This window comes from Poecilia mexicana, unplaced genomic scaffold (assembly GCF_051168715.1).
Source record: "Poecilia mexicana isolate PSO_F unplaced genomic scaffold, ASM5116871v1 scaffold_23, whole genome shotgun sequence".
Taxonomy (NCBI): Eukaryota; Metazoa; Chordata; class Actinopteri; order Cyprinodontiformes; family Poeciliidae; genus Poecilia; species Poecilia mexicana.
In genome coordinates this window covers 3,916,683-3,938,221 of record NW_028263392.1, presented here as the reverse complement: position 1 = coordinate 3,938,221, position 21,539 = coordinate 3,916,683, and the positions used below count along the sequence as shown (strand labels likewise).

Below are 21,539 nucleotides of genomic sequence, written 5' to 3'. Positions count from 1 at the left end.
TAAGTGAAATAATCTGCCAGTGGAACTAGTACTTTACGCTGAAATGAACCGTCAAGTTCACCAACGTTATAATACAGCACACGTGATGAATTTGTGAAACAAACAGTGGATGAAACATGAAACAAGGAGGGGTTACAGCGACTTTCTGGCTGTCAGACCTCTGGTGGGCTTCAATGTTTTAAAGCCGTTGTTGGACTTCCACACATGCTGTACTTTCTGGTCCTGTTTCTGCTCGCTGTGTGGGCTGCTGGCTCTTCAGAAGGCTCCGAGCATTTCATCTCAGCCACTTTCTCCTGAGTAACTTTGCATGTTACAACCCCGTAAACAACCCCGTTAAAACACATTTCTGTTTCGGTGGCGCCGAGAAAACGTATTTAAAAAGCTCAGCAGGAGTTTTTATGCGTCTGTCCACTAGCGGAGCTTGGTGACGGGTGTAAAGGTTTTTTTTATGTTTTTATTTTTTAACGAGGTGTTTAAATATACCGAGGATTTCCGTTTATCTTCGTGATCAAACTGGGAGCAGGAGCAGAAACGCGCAGAAAAGGTCGAGTTTTATGAGTTCAGGGAGCGCGGTGTTTACATGCGACCGTCTGCTCTTTGTCACAGTTTGAGAGCGAAAGCCTAACAGAGTGAGCGGAGGCCAAAACAGTAGGCTGGACGGATGCTAACGCTCAGAGCAAGGAGGACGACAAAGTCGCACTTTGTCACAACTGAAGGCCTGTCAAATGCGGCTATTACAATAAACTGGCTGCCTGTCACAATTTTAACAGGACAGAACGATGCAAAACAGTGGAAACATTTCACCCGGGCCAAATTTTGACTCATTTCAACGACGGCCATATTTGGAAGCGGGGCAACAGCTACGGGATCTGCATCTTACACAAGCTGCTGGGTTTGGTTTGGTTTGATTTGATCGCAGAGTTTTACGTACCAGATAAAAAAAAAAATAAAAAAATAAAAACATGTCATATATCAGAGGTTATAATTCTGATGTGTGAGAATTAGTTGCTACGTTGTGCAAAAAAAAAAAAAAAAATCTTACCAAGTATTTTTAGACTTGACTCTAGTGCAAATGTCATGAGACAAAACTAACCTAACAGGTACTTTTCAGAGAGATATAGGAGCTTGTTTCCTTTCACATGTCGCCTTTCTGTACTCATCAGTATCAGATCTAGCTGCAAAAAATGTCACAATATACGACTTTGGGAAATATTTTTAAAGACTCAAATTACTAAAAAAAAAAAAAAAAAACACACAAAAAAAAACACTGTGATTTTCTTTTTCCTACTCAACAATATTTTTTTGTTTTAATACGAACAGGATTGTAGATCCAAAACCTCAAATGCTTTTGTTTTTTTGCACCTTAGCTTCCTCGCTAATTGAAAGGCATCCAATTATTTTGAAGAAAAGTGTAAACATATTTCATCTATTCTCAGCAATGAAAACAGTCTTCATTCGAAAACACCTGCTGTATTTAGACAAAGCTTTCATACAGCATTTAAAAAGCAGATTTGGGTGCAACAAGTCAATGTTACCATGACAACAGAAGGAAACCAGAAACACTGGAAAAGATGGTCACTTTGCACTACATCAAAGAAAGATTTTAATGTAAAACTTGTAGTTTTGTCCTGAATTTATTCTTGAATTGCGGGTCGAGGCGGCTGCACAAAATCAATCCAGGGGCCGCAGACGGGCCCCGGGCCACACTTTGAACACCCAGCAATTTCTGCAAGCTCCTCCAAAGGCATGGCATTCTGCCATTACTGTGCTCAGTAACATTGCAGGCTGGGATGATTTAGAGCCAAGCTCTGTTCGTTAATCCAATGTTTATGTTCTGCACATGTGAGGCTGCGCGCCTGTTGCTGCAGGCGATGCGATGACGGCAGCAGCGCTGTGTGATGGAGGCCATGGCGAGGCGCAGCGGCGCAGATGGTGTCAAGGCAGGAGTTCCCCCAGTGTCACACCTCCCCCACCCCAACACCGCCGCACATAGATCAGGGGCAAGAGATCAAAAGAAGGAGCTGACACACGACAGCGAGACTGTAAACGCATTGATCTCTAAATCTGATCTGCAGAAAACAGTCAGGAGTCTAGAATCAATGTTTTTTTGTTTTTTTTACAGATTATTTGTGTTCTTAACTACATTTTTTAAACAATTACCACGATTTTGAGATTAATCTCAGAAATTTTCTAGAAAAGACATGAACAATTCTGAGTTTCAAAAGTATTGAGAGACAAACATTTTTAATTCTTGAAACTCAGAAAATGTCCTTATTTTTTCTAGAAATTTTCTGAAATTGATCTCAGAAATTTTCTAGAAAAGACATGAACATTTCCAAGTTTCAAAAGTAATGGAAGTTGAAATCTTTCAACTTTTGAAACTCAGAAAGTTTGAGATTAGCCTCAGAAATATCCTAGAAACAAAAACCAAGAGAAAATATGAAGTCAAAAATTTGCTAGAAAAAAAAACTCAGAAATTTTTAGATTAGTCTAAAATTTTCAAGAATAAAACACAAACATTTCCCAGTTTCAAAAGTAGTGAACGTTGAAAATGTTCAACTTTTAAAACTCAGAAATTTTGAGATTAACCTCAAACATTTTCTAGAAAAAACAAGGAAGTTTCTCAGTTTCAAAAGTGGAAAATCTGCTAGAAAAAGCCTGAAATTTTGATAATAACCTCAGATATTTTCACAAAAAAAATGTTTTTCTGAGTTTCAAAAGTAATGAGTCAAAAAATGTTTACTTTTGAGACTCCTTGTCCTTGTCCTTTCTAGAAAATATCAGATTTACCTGAAAAATTTATGAGTATTTTGTAGCAAATTTTCAACCTTTCAAGCTAAGACATTATTTTCTTTTTTTCAAAAAAAAATCTGAGATTAACCTCAAAATTTCTATGTTTTTTTTAGTGGAAATTTGCTAAATTCTTCTTTTAATCCACAATGGCCCCCCATTGCTGTTGTACATGCGTAAACTGACAAATTCTGAAAAGATTTGAGGACTCCTTCGAGTTTCCAACACAGTAACCTTCCTCGGGGGTTTTAAAAGTACCACACGTAAAGCGTGCGTTTGTCCGCTCGAATGCAAGAAAGACCCACAAGCGAACCCACAAGCCTCCTCCAGCTCGCAGCTTAAGTGACTTCTAATGGTGAGAGAGTCACGGTTCGAGGCAGCGCCTGGCACACACTGAATAGCATAATTGCCTGTGTTCGACAAGGGTGGGAAATACAAGAGTGCTACAGGGACGAGAGGGTTGTATTTACATGCTGGGGCTGCGAGCGCGAGCAGATACAGGCCGGCATTTAAATGTGACACCGCATCTGGCAGGAACGCGGATGTCACGCGGCGCCGCGTTGTGATTTTACTCACAGCGATGCTTCGCCACAAAAACAGCAGATAAAACAGAACATGTAGGGGGGCCGGTCCGTTCTGATCTAACCATCGAATCAAAAATAGAACAAGTATAAGACATTTATTCATCAAGAACTTCAGGCTAAAATGCTGTATAGGAATATCAAGACAAAAGACAGAAAGTAATCACTAAAACTAATTGAAGTGAGGTGTGCTTTGCGGTATCGTAGCAACCTTTCAGAGCGTGGACTGAGAAACGCTCCCTGATTTATCCAAACCTTTAGAAACCCCTGTGACTATAAAACCCCTCATTTTGTCATGTATAATTCAGAGTCTTTAGTTTCTTTCCTATCCAACCTTTTAAAATGCAATAAAGATTCTTGTGCTGCCAGATAAACTTCACTGATCTGCAGGTTGCGTGGTCTGTGTTCTATCAAATAACATCTTGCTATTAGACTTGCTACTGGCGTAATACGACCCTCTGGCAACTGACATTATCAACTGAAAGAAGGTCAAGGCAAGTTTGTTTGCATTGCACGTTCAGCAACAAGCCAGTTCAAAGTGCTTTACGGTATAAAATATGACACAGTAACCGATTATGAACCAAGCAATAACCATTACGTTTTGTCAAAAACCGTCATCAAAATCATCAAATATATTGATCAATGTTCCAGTTCTTGCGAATCAAAGGCAGCTAAGCGGACGGGTTTGTAGCCTTGATTTGAGGAACTCAGTGTTTCGATTGTTTTGCAGTTTTCTGGGAGTTTGATCCAGATTAGCGGACAAACTGGTCAGGTTCATCTCAGAGTCAAAGCGATGCCACTTAAATCCCTGTTTTCTGTGGCTCCTTTCAACATTTAGATCACTAGCAAAATATGCCCATGTCTATAAAACCGGGAGTTTCAGTGCTTTGCCCGACAAACACCATGCAGAGCGAGGAGGACAACGGTAGCGACCTCAGGGAAGGAACTGTTGTTGGCCATTGGTCATTGCAAAATAAATAAATAAATAAATAAAATTTGCTTGGAAGAGAATTTGCTCTAAAAGGAATTTATAACTTGCTGTAGTTCACCTTGCAAACAGTAGGTGTCACTACTGACAAAACACTTCCAGAAGAATAAATAGAGGAGGTAAACCTCTTTCCACTTAGTTTTACCAACACAGATTCCAAACCAAATAGGGAACCAATCATGGCTGTTCTTAAAACTTCTCTTTTAATCAGTGCAAACGAGCTAAACTGCTCATCCTTAGCAAAAATTATTGCAAACTTGCAGGTGAATGAAGTGACGGTGAAAATAAAACGCAGGTGACGACTCTCAGTCACTGATACGTCCCATTACCTCGTCTGGATCAGACGCTCTTTGGTAAGAACACTAAAACGTTCCATATTATTAAAAGAATACTCTCCAAAGCATTTTGTGGAAATTCTACAGCGCATTGCTATCACGCAGGAAAAAAAAATTTCGAGCGCTATCACGTTATAACGTGATATGTATCTTGTTAAAACGTGATACGTATCTCGTTAAAACGTGATACGTATCTCGTTAAAACGTGATACGTATCTCGTTAAAACGTGATACGTATCTTGTTAAAACATGATAATTTTATGTCCAGGAAGTGGCGGTATTATGCTAGGCTAGTACAGTGGCTTACATGAATTGGTCAGGTTTCCTTTCATGTTTGGTCTACAACATGTAGAGATACGGATGCTGCTTTGCACTGTGGTTAAAACCATTAATAGCATGCGTACTCTGAGCAGGATCCTAAACAGAACGGGACTGCACAGAAGGAGACGTTAGTCCGGTCCTCTAGCTCAGGGGTCCCCAAACTTTTTCCTGCGAGGGCCACATAGCTGTTCCTTCCTCGGGGGGCGACGACACATTCGCGCTTTTAGATAGATTTTTACCCAGAATGCAAATGGAAAAAACCGTGAGTGAAACGGTGACTGGGACTGACTAGTATATATTCCACTGAGGGAAAGTTAGTTTCACATCTGCTCAAGCCCCCTGGTGGTTGAAGAAAAATCCACATATAAACCAGAAAATACAATATATGAAAAAAAACACTGAATGCTCTCTGGTATGAGGAGGCGGGCCGGATCCGGCATTGTTCAGGGGGCCGGACCAAATGACGTGGCGGGCCGGATCCGGCCCGCGGGCCGTAGCTTGGGGACCCCTGCTCTAGCTGTTTAACGAGATAACTATCACGTTTTAACGAGATACTATCACGTTTTAACAAGATAGTATCACGTTATAATGTGATAGCGCTCTAAAAAAAAATTTCCTGCATGATAGCAATGCGCTTCCGTACTGAAGGCAATTATCCCATGCATAAATCAAATTATTGGAAAAGAAACTCACTGCAATTGCTAAATTATTAATTGATCACTTTAGCTACTCGAAAATGTCTGTCGCAAAAATGTCTGCTAGAAAGACTGAGTTTGGATTGGATTAATGGGATGTAAGTAGAGGTGGACTTAGAATTTGATCACAATATGTTGTAGGGCTGTCGTCATAGAGATACAAATGATTCAAAATGATCACTTCATTTTTAGGGAACTGTGTGACACAGCAATCGTAGTGCCACCAGGAAATGCTGCTCTTGAAAAACATTCCTATTTTAAAATAAGTTTATTTGTGACAGAACTTACTTAAAGAAGTGTGCTTTGTGTCACTAGATCACACAGATGTAATCAGAATTTAATATTTACTGATATTCATTGATGTATTTGTGGGGGGAAAAAACAGCAGAGGGAATAGTGAAAACAATTCAGTCTTTTTTTTTTTTTAAACAACTGAACTTTATCGTGACGACAAATCAAAATTCTTGTGACAAGAATTTTTTCTTTTCTTAACCGATACGATAAACGCACACGGCGAGTTGTAAATACATTTTCATTCTCCAAAAAATGACACAAATAATGAGATCTTGTGTAACGTTGAACGTAATGTATCTCGGCACTGGAGAAGCTCAAGATCAGGCCCAGTTCTCTGTGAGTCTGAAAGCAATATGTGAAATTATTTAGCTAAAGCTAAGAGGCACGTGGTGACTTTTTTACCCCCTCTCTCTCTCACCACGGCGGCTCTCCCTCCTGTTTGCTCTTCCTGACTCTCACTTTCTTTTTCCAGTGTTCATTAAATAACCAGGACACTATTTTGGGGAGGCTCCCCAGAACCAACCCCACTCTGAAGTGTCTCGGTTCACGAAACATATTCCTGGTAAGGATGGAAGCTGTGGTTGATGGATCACCAAGGCAACAGGCGATGGCAACTATTGCATCCGAGTCCAAATTCTTTGTTCCTTCAGATGCATTTCAGATTTGTGAAGAAAAACAGCATGATTTGATAATAAGAAGACTAATAGTTCTGTTTTCACTTGGTGTTGCAGTTGAAGGTGATTTACGGCCACTTAGAAGATCTTAGGAAATCAGGTTATATATACTCTGCAAAGTGTCTGTGGATAAAGACTGGAGGTGCATTAAATATACATTAAGCTCTAATCCCTCAAACCACAAGTAGCCTGTGAGGACGTTAACACCCAGGGTCGGGCAGAAAGATGAGAGTAAGCCCAATGTGGATTTAAACATAACTGGAATATTTTCCTCTTTGTGAAAAACGAGGCAGATTCCCACAAGACAGCAAAGCGGCAACTATCAGAAAATGTATCCTCCTTTTTCTCATGACAAAACAGCTTTGACAGGCTCAAAGTCGATCGCTATCCAGGCTCTTTCGAATGCGTCTGTGGTTGCAGAGTTTCACGGCTGCTGCACATTAGCGTGAATCTTCACAGACATTACCCTCTGCAAGTAAGCTTGAAAGGGATCCAGTGGCCCGTCAGTGGTAACATGCACACTGTCGACAGATTGCATTGCTCCACATCAAGCAGCACTCCTCTCAGGCGGTTGGAATTCCGCTTTGGCCTGCAGGAGCAGCGATGGAGGAGAGTCATTCTGTTTCACAGCACAGTTAGGCCACGGAACGGCAAAGAACTGCTGGGAGGGCTTGGACTGGGAGTGGGCTACATGCTGGAGTGTGTGAGTGGCAAGAATGGATTGATGGGTGTGTGTACACATTTCAAACATGCAGGGATTTCTTCTTTTCCTTTCTTGGAGAGTCATCTATCCCTATCTAATGCATCTTCTCTCACACCAGCTACCTTCAGTCCTCTTTCATTATCCTTGAATCTCCTCTTTGCTCTTCCTCTAGGCAGTTCCATTCTGAGCATCCCTCTACCGATGGATTCACTGTCCCTCCAGCACATCTGACATAAGCTGTTCATTCCTGGTATTATCCACTTCCCAAAAAGAACCTCAACATCTTCATGCTACCTCCTGTCTCTTTGTCATTGCCACCGTCTCTAAGGCCAAACATCACTGGTGTCACCATCGTCCTGTACGCCTTTCCTTTCTTGACGATACTTTTACCACATCTGACACTTTCTTACACCCATTCTGACATCCTTCCACAGGTTTCTTCACTTATTTCATTCTCCGTTGCTCTGGACCGTTAACCCTAAATTCTTTCCGTCTTGGAAATTGTCAATGTATAACCATCCCACAGTCTTAAGAGATGGGGTTATTTAGACCCCATGAAATTTTTACCCTTTGCACAGTCCAGTGGGATCACAATGACCCTGTGTGTGCTTTAGCAAAGCTTTTTTTATTTTTTATTTTTTTTTTTTTGGTGTGTTTTGGTGCATTGGGAACTAACGGACTGACAAGACACCCCCATCATTTCTTGTTGTCCGACCGTGACATCAGCCGCACTCCTGCTAAGCATCACACCACAACTTTAATTAAATGTCATGTTTTTATTAACTCTGAGGAGAAAATCAACAAAATTTAAAAAAAACAAGAATTTTAAGCAACCATCAATGTATTGGTATATATGGTGTTTCCTTTTGTGGTAACCTTTCTGAAATAAATGGTCCTTTTAATAATAACCTAATTTATTGAATGTATGTGTACAAGTATGACTTGATCTGTCTAACAATGTCATTGTGATCTTGTTTGCTGTTCTGTTCATTTTGGTGTGGGTGGGCAGGTGGACCACAAGGGCTCATTATTCATTAAGGTATAGGTATAGTAAATGAATCTGCATAATAAATATGATTATTAATACCAAGAATAACAGTAGAAAAATTTATATTCATAACAATCAGGCAATTAAAAATTGCCACACAGAAAAGAAATCAAGAGAAAAAAGATGCATATGGTTAGCTCTAGCTGGTTGAGAAGCACACACACCATGACACACATGAATTTTGTGGCATAAATGGGATCAAAAGTTCCTAACGGCACTTTAGCTGCACCTTAAGTTGCTAGTAAGTGTAATAAGTACGCCAGTACCTGCTGCAGGAATGTCTTTTTGTACATGTAAGGCAACACAATTCACTTTTGTTGTCTTTTAAATATATTTCCTTAAATAGCTAACCAAATAGGTTAGTTTATTGATAGTATGGTTTAAATAAAGCATCTGTTTAAAGGTTATCCCCGCAGTCAGAATAAGGCAGTCATCTAAACTGAAGGATATGATGGAGAGAATCAATGTAAATATTCTTAGTGAAGTTTTCCATCAAATATTAGACATAAAAGAACAGAGCAGGTGTCCAAGTGTTTGCTTTTAACAGGACTAGAAATTTCTACAAGCACACAATAACAGAGAGAGATTGTGACAAGCAGCAGGCCTTTAACCTCTTCTTTCAGAGACGTGATTCCGCGTTTGTACTGCCGAGCCCCTTTGGGGTTTCTATTGAAGAGCGAGCGCGGCCATGCGTGAAATCTTGAGCCTGTGAGCCCCCTGAAGAAGAATGCTCAGAAAGGGTGGTGCGGGGCATCTCCGGGTCCCCGGAGGGCTGGATCCAGTGGAGAATTACTAATAGGATCGGTTCTGCCAGGTCTGTATCGGTGAATCACAGAAGGCAGCTTAGACAAAAGATCCGGAGCTGCAACGGTGGGGATGAGGTCAGCTCGCTTTTACTTCGCTCGCGGCACAAAGCTGATTCAACGCAACAAGGAATTAATTGCTTCTTCGTCATTCTGAGTCATCCGATACGAGTCTAGCACTGAGGCTAGTTTCTCCCTCTGCATTCATATTAAAGCCATCCTTAAACAATTACAGGGTCTCGCTGAAGGTGACGTCTAAATCGACTGAATAGTGAGGGGCTTTTTTTTACTCCTGCAGGGATGATTCCACAGATGTTGGGAAGTTACAAACGCCTCATGGTTTTTGTTTTTATCGCACAGTTTACACAAACCAGGCAAAACACAAGAGAATCTCACCTCCCCGTTCTGATGCCAACAGCATTGACCTTTAAAAATCAAGAAGTCCTGGTAATGTCCTTGAATGGATATTGATAAAGAGATACTTCGGGTGCTTTACGGACTCTAAGTTGGGATCTGAACAATCCTGTTCAATTGTTATCTAGCTTGTTTAGATGCCATGTCTCATTTTATGCCTTGTTGTTCCTTTGAGAACTTTCTAAACAGTCTTCATGTGTTTCTGGGACGAGTTCTGTTGCCACATGGGGATTTCTAGGAAACAGATCATCAGGGTGTTGACTGAAAATTGGTGTTAGTACCAGGGCGCAGGTCTTCAAAGCAAGAGATAAGACTTGGTGTTCACACGAAAGAGTCTGGATAGATATGGACGGAGTTAAGAGAAAAAAAAGGATATCTTGAGGGTAGAGCTCCACTCTTTTCCTCAAGATACTATAATGTCCCTGGCCTGGCTTTAGCTTTGCCTTAAGCTAAGGAGTTTTGCAATATTGCTATTTTGTTTTGGTCAAGAGTAGAGGTAGGATGGAGCAGGAGATTGACAAGGAGCTGAAACCAAAAGCAAAACCACTGATTTTCAAAACTATCTACATTCCAACCCTTAACTACAGTAATAAGAGATGTGGATAATCACAAAAAGCACAAAATCCTGGATACAAGTGACTGAAATGAGTTTCCTTTGCAGGGTGGATGTGATCAGTCTTAGAAGTAGGGCAAGTGTTTCTGTCATTCTATGGCAAGCTGTTGCAACATAAAATTAGTTTGACCGCACTTACGATCCAGATATCTGAACTTTCGATACAATACGAGATTTTGACCAGACAAAATACCTATTTGAGGTATCTCTAAATACATTCTGACTGGTATAAATGATGTCAGATTTACCTTTGAGTTGACTGGAGGCTTCAATTCGAGATAGCTACAATGAATTACTATCATGTTTCAGATATTTGCAATTAAAGTGCTACTAGTCATAAAGTAAATTTGAGCTACCTCATAATAATTCAAATTAAAGATATCTTGAATGACACCATAATTCAAGACATCTTAAATGTGCTTGTAGATAATACTTAAATAGATTTTACTCGTGCAAATTCTGACTCGTCAAAATTCCTCTTAAGATATCTCCAAATGAGTTAGAAATATCTTTAGACAGTTTTCTATTTGAGATATACTGAATTAACATCCTGACTAGTCAGAATCCCACGATATTAGTATTCTGTCTAGTCAGAAAGTCAGAAAGAAAGATTTACGTAGCATTTAGAAATTTCTAGAAAACAAGAAAAAATAGAAAAAGACAAAAAAAAGAAACCAAATGCATTTCAATCAGCTGAAATTAAAGATCCACAATCTTTCTGGAAATTCAATAAACATGAATAATCCGACTCCTTACACACAGACATGCAAAAGATAAAGTTGTGCTTCAGTTCCCAGGATGACTTGCTTTTCCAAAAACCCCATCCACCGCCTCTCAGATAATTAAATGACAGGGAAATACATAGTTTTTTTTGTTTTGTTTTTGTTTTTCAAATTTGCTGTACTCCAACAAAGTTTTAATAGTTTGTCTTAATTTTACGTGAATAAAAAATTTGGCTAACCAAGCAGGGACTTAAAAACTCAACCTAGTCCTTTTTTTTTTTTTTTTTTTGGTTTCCCTTCTGTTTTAATTAGTTTTGAGATGTGGGAACAGAGTCAACAAAAGAAAAAAAAATCAATTTCAATCAATGCCGTGTCCTTGAGAAGCGTTGAATCCTCAAGACCAAATGGATCGTCATTAATTATTTAGCACCATGTCTAAACATTTAGCTGCAGGTCACAAGCAAACAGAGAGACCACACCTACAATATGCTGACCACTGGTGTAACAAAGTCGTGATATTTACCTTTTACAACCCATACTTAAATTGTGTCTTGCTACAGTAGATTATTTTCCCCCCTTCAGGCAATTCTTCAGGTGATAAAACAAACTTTGTCTCATTTTATTATTTTCTGAATTGTACATAATACATTACATTTTACACTTTTCTATGAACCCATGTGTGTCTTTAGTAAAGAGACTGACAAGCTAACGGTATAATCATGTCTATTTTGCAGGAGGACTGCTGTGAAAAGGTATTCAGCATGTTTTGACTTATTATTAAACACTTCAATGTTTCAGATCAAGAAAATTTCAATATCACAGAAAGAGGATGTCAACATGATCACTAGGGAGAAATTACGGCCCACACATGACCTTTCTAAATTGTATTCATTTATCCAGGCTGTTTCGAGGATGAGTAACATATAAGGTTGTGTCAAAGCGTCTCGACTGGGCTCAAGTTCACTTTGACTAGACCAAACCCTGCATTAATTTTGTTCATGAGATTTTTTTTTTTTTTTAGCCGTTCCTTTAAGACTTTCCTGACTGACACTTGAAGTCAGTTTTTCTATGAATTACAAGAAGTCATCCAGAATCTGATCGGACCGTCAAACCACCATGTGGTGACTGTTGGTTTTAAGTTTTTTTTCTGAATATTTTCCCCAACATGTTGTTTGGCAAATGTGAAACTGGTCTTTGTGTCGTTGAGCTTTGTGGTTTTGACCTCGCAACCCTCCCACTGGTGACATTTGTTCTTATTACTGAATCTTAAACACTGACCTGAGGCCAGTAGCGCTGTAGTTGGTGTTATGGGTTCCTCCATTGTAACCTCCTGGATGAGTCATCCATGTGCTTTGGTATTAACTTTGATTGGTTGGCCAATGCTGAGAAGCAGGATGTGGAGCAAATATATTTTCATTATTTCTGCATATGGTGAGGTAGGATTGATAACCTCGCCCCCCAATAAATGAAATTATCATTTCAAATCTATATTCTATTGACTCAAATCACATTTGTTTGATATTAAAATTTCTTAAGCAGCAAGAAATGTTTTAAGGTGCAAAGTCTTCTTTGTTTTTGTAACTTTTGGACACATATTCACTCTTTAAATATGATATTTGGGCTTCTTTTTAATGCATTTCTGCTTTTCATCTCAACCGCGCACCTCTTGAAAGCAACAGGAAGAGAGTTCCAGGTGGGCGGCAGCGGCCTCAAAATATCCAGCCCTCGTATGAGACGCTGTGGCAAATTAACCCTCTGCAGGATCTTTTAAAAGAACAAAGAGGAGCGCTGCTCAGCGTCGCACCCAAGGTCAAACATGCACTTACCACTTCATGCTGCAAAATGCTTCATTCATAGTCAAATGCATATCATGCTGCCCGAAGCTGGTGTGTTTCTTTAAAAAAAAAAAAAAAAGAGGAGAAGCACAAAACCACGGTTCTCCTTTGTGGCAGCAATAATAGACATACTTTCCGGTGCGGCCGTTACTCACGATCCGTCACTTGCTCATTTGTCGAGGAACAAAAGAATATATACAAACATCGTTCGCTTAAAATGACTCGTACTGAATCGAATGTGATAACAGCTGTTAAGACAGCATTATCTGTTTTCTTTTTTTTTTTTCAAATGGATTCCTAATTGCCCTATGAATATTGTAGGACTGTTGCGAAGACCTGACAAAGGGAAGGAATCCGTCACAGGGCCCCAGCGTCGTTGCTTATGCTGCATCTGGCACTTTAATCTGGTGCCTAATAATTTAAAAGTTCTTTGGCGAGGGGAGGAAGAGGGCGAGAGCGTTCGTCATTCTGGTTGGAAGCATGCGGCTGTGCGTGAAAGGAGGGCACAGACAAACAGTCGGAGCGAGCAAGGCCTGATGGGATGCTGTTTATAGCAGGCGGCGGAAGTGCGAGGCAGGTTTGGGTCCAATCATGCATGCTGAAAGAGTCTCCCTCATTAACTATCCAACAGGCCTCTCGCTATCTGTTCTTTTATATGCGCATCAACACACTCCGTCTATCCTGTGTTTGTCAGGTGGAGGACTTGGGATAGGCCAGTTGATCAATACAAGCAATCAAACGGGAAAGTACAGTTGCCGTTGAAGGAGAATTCAGCGTTTTCAGTACAAATCGTACTCCAATCGGACATTATGGATGGACCCATTTACAACAACTTTTACGGCACTGCATTGGCAAAACAAACCCAAATCGTTATTTCTCCTCTCCACTGGAATGTGTGGCAACTGTCCTAAGATGCAGTAGCAAAAATCACTTTGGTCTCACTTGTCGATAAGGATATTTTTCCAGAAGCGTCGCTGTTGATTTAGAGGAAACTATTTTAAATAACTCGAGCTGCCATATTGTCTTCAGAGAGAAGATAGTTTCTCCTTCCACCCTTTCATACAAGCTGAACTTGTTCAGTCTTATTTTGCTTGTCCTGTCATAACACGTAGCGTTAACATGCTAACTGAGGCATGTGGTAACATACAGGGTAGCACAAACCTTCCCTGCAGTCTTCAACAACAGTTTTCCAGCACACGGGACTTTTGTAGTCGTCCTTAGTGTGAAGCAACATTGATGTTTGCTGATCATTAACTCTTTCAGTATAATCAAGTCTTTGTGAGATTTGGGGGAAAAAAAGGCAAAAACGTGTTGAGTGTTTTCTAGCGATGCCTTTTGGCAAAACACATTGACACCTTGACTCCATTTCAATTTAGAAAACAGATTATCCTCTCCAGATTGAGATAGGATTTTGTGTCCACAACTCTTGAGTTATTATTTTTTTAGTCACACAAATGAGATCCCCACTTACCGAAAGAAAACTGTGCCCGACTCCACCTGTGATCAATGCAGCTGATGCCACAATGCTTTAGGTGAAGATTACCCGACTGGCCAAATCGTGAAAAGTTGAAACTTAATGTCAACTTTGAAAGTTAGCCAGACATTTTAAGCAAAAAACAAACATGGCGCTGCATATTGAAGCCAAACATCTCTAGGTTGGATTTGTTTGTCTGAAAGTCGTTCCTTCCGACGAATCTTGTTAAAATTCATGTCTTGAACTTTGCAATACAACAATCTAACCAATACCTGTAAAGCAGTGGCCTCAAATTGCGATCCTCAAGGGCCAGTATCCTAGAGTGTTTGGATTTCTCTCTGCTTCAGCACACTTTGCTTCAATATTAACTCATTAGAGAAAGTTTGACCATTTAATTTTAATGTGTAGGACAAGGGACACATCTAAAAGTTGCAGGACTCTGACCCTCAAGGACTGCAATTTGACACCACTGGTGTAGAGTCTGGGAAGGAGCTCCATCTTATCCTTCTCTTAAAGCAGGTGTTGCATCTGAAACGTTCTTACCAAACCACAGTGCTGCTTATCGATCGTCTCCTCCCGCCAGAAACAAGTATTATGAAGGACACAAAGAGGCTTGTTGAGAAAAAAAGCTTAGCGAACACTGCTGTGACGAGCGGCTAGTGCCGAAGCCATCACCAAACTCCCAAAGCATCTCACATCACATTTAAATTTTGAAATTTGGTTGAAGCCCCACCGACCTGACGTGCTGAGCGCTCCTGATAGCCACTGCAACAACAACATCTACAGGAAGAGTAAACCCGTTCAGGCCTGTGATTGGCGGGTCGGACAGACATGACTGGCAGTGATCGCAAACATGCCCGGCGGTGTGCCGTCGACGCCCACGCCGTTCTCCTCCTCAGAGTCGGCTCTGCTGCCGTTTATCCGTCAGATTCTATTTACTCAGCCAGGCCTCGTCGACTGTTTGCAGGAGATCATCTGCATTTCCCTCCCACCACCACCACCCTCGGTAGCCGGTAGCCTCGGACAATCCGAGGAAGCAGTCAGCCGGGCGCACCTGTCGGCTGACACACACCTGTGGATCTGACCGGCAAGGATCAAATTGTGAGGTCGCTCTGCATCGCCCCTATCAGCGAGAGGAAAGCAGTTAAAAAGGCACGCACAAGAGGAGGATTAGTCATCCGAGCGACACTACAGCGCCTTTGTTTTTGTTGCATCACTGATCCAAAACTAACAACCCGGCACAGAAGGCGTCACTGAGCAATAAGGGCTCACGCTCGAGCAGGTCCCTGAAATCAACTTCGCGGACAGGCCGGATATCAATGAAAACAGGCTGTGGTGATGAGTAATGATGTTGCCATGACAACAGGCAGGCTGAGCGTGCAGCCTGGCTTTAGTATCTTCAGGCATGCGGCAGGCAGCACCCAGACGGTTTGAGTTTTTAACCTCTTAAGTGGCAGGAAGCAAGCTGCAGTCTCTGATGGGATCATGGGATGAGGGTTAGGGGTGTGTGTGTGTGTGTGTGTGTGTGTGTGTAGGTGGGTGAGGGTGAAGGATGTTTGTCTTTGTTTAAGGGGAGGATTTAAAGTCAGGCATCAGTTAAAGCTCTGCTTCAGAGGGCAGATATGAGAATGAGAAAGGTGTCATTTCTTGCTTTTTTTTGTTACCATCCAGATCCAGAAAGGGCCAACTACAGAAACACGAGAGGGACAAACAAACAGATTAACACATAGCAGCACACACGTACACACAGGCAGAAACAGAAAACAAAAAGAAACACAGCTAAGCTACAACTGTCCCTATGACTCACACGACCCAACATTAACAATTAGAAATTAAAGAGGCAGTGGTTCCACTGAAAGGCCTGTTGTTATCTGTACCTGCAAACAAGAGTCTGCTAAGGTGCTGCCCTGAATTTTATGACCCCGTGAACTTTGCTTCGCAACAGCAACAATGAAACCTCCAGTCAAAGGAGGACGCTAGACGCTCAGCATTGCAAAAATAATAAGAGTCAGATCACGACCAGAAGAAAAACAGTAACAGCAACAGGTTGCTGTTGGGAAAATACAGCGAGTCAGAAGATTCTTCTGTTTTCCCCCCATTCATCCCTCCAGAAGAATACGAAGCTACATTGGTTCCCTGGGGAGAAGTCACCTTCCCTTCAAAGTAGACATTGAAGAAATCAGTTTGTACTGAAAACTGCATATCTGAATCAGACTTCAGGAGTTGACAACATCTGATCTCAGATGAAAGGCAGTAAGTGGCCAGAAGTTAGCATCTGGTTTGTAGCTTCATTCTGGGCCTAAACGAAAGGCACTTAGTCATCTTTAGTTTAAAATGGAAAAGAATTTGACATCTCAAACATGGACTGGGTTTTTCTACACTGATTTCAGATTATTTAATATGTGATTCGTTGAACACATCATTTGTTAAAAAAAAAAAAAAAACTAAAGGAGAATTTTGCTTTCCTCTAAACAGTGAAAAGTCCAAACAATTGCTTCAAGATTTCTCTTTGGCCTTTCCAGAGCCTTAAAATGGTTTCAAATGGTAGAAACGAAAACGTCTGCTGGATAATTAGACCAAAACCCTGGGTTGACGGTTCTTCCTTATTTGGTTCGGTGCAGGAAGCGAACATTCCTTGATTGCCAGCACTGTGTTTTCGGGAAGTCACAGCTGTACTTAACTCCATCACAACACCTTGTCAGTGAGCTGGTTCAGGGCCCCTGAGGGGGATCTTTAACACAAACACGGGCGTTCATTAAGTCCTGTTTGCCTCAGTCAAACATGAAGGGTTTTGTGTGTATACATATTTGAGAATATGATTATGTCCTGCACCGACAGCTGTATGTGTGTTTTAAACAAGCATTAAGCTCCATCAACTCTTTGCTGAAAAACAAACATGATATTTATCAGTGTTAAGTCCCTGATCATTGTTAATCAGTACAATAAATGTCCAGGGGGAAAAAGCTAATGGTTTCAAGATATACCGCAGTTTTAAAACTTTGGAGTTTCATCTGGTAGATTTGTGCTGCCAATAGTTGCGTTTCCATTACAAATGTGCATAAAACTCTGTCAATACTCCACAAATGTTGAAAAAATAATGTTGTGGCATTTCCGTTAAGTAACAGTGAAATTATTACTCTTGCACAATTTTAACCAGTTGCTATCAAACTATAACTTCAGTTGATAAAACAAATGTAAGTTGGTCTTATGATCTCTGGATTTGAAGGTTTTAAATGCGACACTTTGTCTACTGCATGTCTGTGACTCTTATTTTAATGTTAAAGAGAAAGTTGTTCTTGAGCTGTTGCCTTGTTGACTGTGCTAGCTTAAAAAAAAAAAGACAATAGCTAGCAGATAACATTTTGGGTATTTAGTAGAAAAATGTAATTAGAAGTACATAGCCGAACATGTGATTGGATTCTTTAAATTAAAATGGAGTTGTTTAAAAAAAAAAAAAAAAAAAAAAAGTGGAATTTTTGGTTTTCCTTCAAATATTGCTAACATCTCGGCTCCTTTTTCTGTTTCTTCTCATCCTGTTAGCTTAATGCATCACTCCGATTTAGCAGTTATAGAAGCTCAACTTAGATTTTTGTACTTTTATTAATTAAATATATCTGTGTTAGGGTTAGATTATGGACCAGGGCAGGTGGAGACAATATTGATCCTTCGTGCAATTCTCAGCCCGTCCGTATGACCTCGGAACTTGAGACCACAGATTCCTCTGATCGATCAAACTGTAAGACAACAGAGCTATTGACTTTTGCGTGCTGTATTTCAGCTTCTCGACTGTAATGATTAGGAAGAAGACGAGAAACACCGTTCCTCCAAAAGTGTACAAATGTAGAGTCAGATATTGTGTTTGGTTAACTCTTGTTCTTATGTAAACCAACAATACTGCTTCCTTTGTTCAAACATCAACCTCATAGTCTTTTTTTGTGGCACCACCTGTAGACAGTGAAGAGGAGGAATGATGTAATCACAGTGTATGAAAACATCTCTATCTGCTGCTCTGTTTGTAACCAACTGTTTGTTAGAATCAAGAGCTTCACAAACACTGACATGATGCACAAAAGGCTGACTAACTGATGGAAATATAGAGGAAAAATGGCTCCCATATAATATCAACACCATCCTAAAATAATGGCCCCAGTCACTTTTTACCTAAAGTGATTGTTTTTCGCCCAATAAATTTTCTGTGGCAAAAAATGTCTTGGGCTATTATTTTAGAAAGGTGATAATATGTGAATAATGTCTAAAGAATGCAAAAGCAGCTCACTAAGTTTAAAATAAGCTGTGGTTTATGGATGCATCTTAATAAATCATTTAAAAGTTCATTTCAGTATTTCAGCTCAAGAGAGAAACTTGACAGGTGATGTAGTCCAACTGTTTTTAAGCTAATTTTGATCATCATGTCACTTCTAATAAAAACATAAAAACACAAATTTAGTTTTTCACATACATTTGAAAATTATATATATATATATATATATATATATATATATATATATGCTTTGTAACCCATAAAGACAAAACTTTTTTATATATTTATCCCACTTCGTGTTGTCAGACATTGCCAAATTAGATGATTTCTTTACTGTACAGGCCTGATACGGAAATTAATATGGTTACTTACAGTTATTTATAGACTTTAACAGAGTCATCTCAGTTTGGATTGAATGTTTTCCTGATTAAATGAAATAACTACAACAATGCTTTTTGGATTCACTCATGTTATGCCTGCCTCATATTAAATCATAAGAATAATTGTGTGTCAAAAATACTTTTTCAAAGTATTAGATTTCACATTTTAAAGTGACATATTGAAAAATAAAAAATAACTTTTTGGTATTAAAAGTTATCGAGATGCTTGATGCAGGTGGACAATAAGCGTAACTGAAAGCGGGCTCCCCTGCCTCGGGCCTCAGCTAATATTGGACCGCCTCTGGGTTTAATCCTTCTTAAAGTGATAGAACGAAAACAATACATTACGATGCGAACTTTCTAAGAGTGGGGTCTGAACAAACATAATATGTGAAAAGATATGCAAAGATGCAGCAAAGTTCTGACATGATCAACATCAACAAGTGTGGGCTGTGGCACGCGTTTGGCACTGAGGAACCTCCTTGGTTCCTCTTTTAGCTGATTTGTTTCAAACTACAAAGCTGTGCGTCTCTGAATGAAAACAATAAAAAAGGAAGAAAAAAAAGAGAGGGACAGTGAGCCGCCATATGCGCGCGGCGGTGCGCCCTTACCCGCGCCGCCCTGGAGGAGTACGGGTCCTCGAACAGGTTCCAGATCACCGGCTGCCACTTCCTCCACAGACTGACGTTCCCGTCCGCCGCCACGTCCTCGATCCCCAGCCTCTTGCCGACCTCGTCGTCCTCCTCGCAGGTGGTGTCCACGTTGAGCTCGAACACGTCCAGCGCCTCCTCTGCGTCGCGGTGCTGCCGGTAGGTCATCCAGCAGCACGGCTCCACGTCCGTCTCATCGATGCCCCAGAAGGAGAGCTCTTCCTCGAACAGCGGTCCGCACACGTCCGCCGGGCAGTGCAGCTTCCCGGTGCGGTAGTAGTTGAGCACGTAGGCGAAGACGCCCGGGTGGCGGTCGAAGAAGTACTCGTTGGTCCGCGCGTTGTACTCGATGAAGCCGGGGACTTGTTGCAGCTGGTCCAGCACGGAGTCGATGTCCGAGTCGGAGGCGAGCAGGGCCAGGCGCGTCCCCGGCAGGGTCTTCAGGGTGCTCTTGTAGGTTTCGTGCCTCGTGCCCCCGACGTTGAGGATTATCCTCTCGTTGTCGTCGAACTTGCCCATCGCTCAGTTTCAGACATGACTCGATGGGCTCTCAGGGAGAGACGCCGAGATGGAGGTGGTCGGTGCGCATCGCGCGGTCCGCTCTGACGGCCCAGCGACGCCCGGAGGCTGCCGGACGATCCGAACCCGAGCAGACTGTGAGGAGCCGCCGCCGCTGCTGCTGCTGCTGATGCTGCTGCGCGTCTCCGGCGTCCCCTGCCCCTCTCCAAGACGCACAGCCGCCTGCCTCGTCAGCGTCCGGCACGCCGCCTAAAACAGCGGAACGCGCAACAGCAACAGCTCTCTGGGAATCGATGACGGCATCATCGTTAGAGGCTGTCTTGGAAAAACTAATCCGCTCCGTCTTCTGTCACGTCGTTCTCGTTGTTGTTGTTGTTGTTGTTGTTGTTGTTGTTGTTGATGCCAGTGAAAACCGATCCGCGCCCGCATCTTCGGAGCCGGGGGTCAGCAGAAGCATCTGCGGAGGAGGAAGATGTGTCAGTCAGAAATTCACGTTTCTCAAACCCAATGCGTAAAAAACAAAAACAAAAACGATGGAGAATAAAACATTATCAACAGGTCTTCAGCTGCACTTTGCGTTCAAAGATGAATGTAATTGCAGACGAGACCAACGCCCACCGGCCACCACAACGCACCGCCACCAAAGGAAGGGTTTCCAAGCGCGCTGCCACAAAGTTGGGGAAAGGGTCCTAGATGGGGGGAGGTTTGGAATATTCGTGTGGCAAGCTAGAATTTATGAAGTTTTATCAGGTTTCAGAGAAGTCTGGAGGAGTATTGAACACTGATATTCGAGTATCTTACAGGTGTAAGGGTAGAAAAATGAGAGATTTTGGTCCTTATGTGAATAAAAAAGTAGTTGCATCATTTCTATTATTTTTCTTTGCCTTCCTGCCTTTCTTCATTGTGTCCTTTCCTTCCATTCGACTGACCTTCTTATATCCTTTTTCTTTGTGCCCTTCTTTCCTTCTCTTCTTTCATTCTCCTTTCCTACTCGTCTTTTCTTGGACGTCTCTCTCTCTCTCTCTCTCTCTCTCTCTCTCTCTCTCTCTCTCTCTCAGTCCTCATTTACTGTCGTTCTTTCAGTCCATTGCAGTTTCCATGTGGAAAGTTTTGGTGGGATGAGGTGGGGTTTTCAGCCGTATCAAAATCGGTTTGTTTCATTATTTCGCAAAACTGCAACGGAAGCGCCTTTTTCCTCGTCACACGAGTCACATGATCAATAACCGGATGTTGCCACTGGCGCAAACCACGAAGAAGACAGAACAGAATAACCGGCTGGGAAGTGGGTGTTGGGCACAGTACAATTCATCTCGCAAATTAATTTGATTGCAAGTTTATTTGAATAAGCAACTTTTTTTTTTAATTTGAAAAGTGCAGTAATTGAGGAATATTTTTTGTAACTATAAATTGTATATATGTGTGTGTGTGTGTAAAAAACA

The 21,539-nt window shown here is 41.3% G+C and overlaps 1 protein-coding gene across 2 annotated transcripts in view; it reads right to left on the bottom strand.

The window, feature by feature from the left end:
• Positions 1-21,539, bottom strand: part of kcnc2 (potassium voltage-gated channel, Shaw-related subfamily, member 2) — a 56,624-nt gene extending 35,085 nt beyond the window's left edge. For both annotated transcript variants that reach the window (XM_088003133.1, XM_015006142.2), the window contains exon 1: positions 19,543-21,539. In XM_088003133.1, the coding sequence (XP_087859259.1) occupies positions 19,543-20,100 (558 nt within the window). In that variant the 5' untranslated portion in view covers positions 20,101-21,539. The remainder of the gene's footprint in view (positions 1-19,542) is intronic.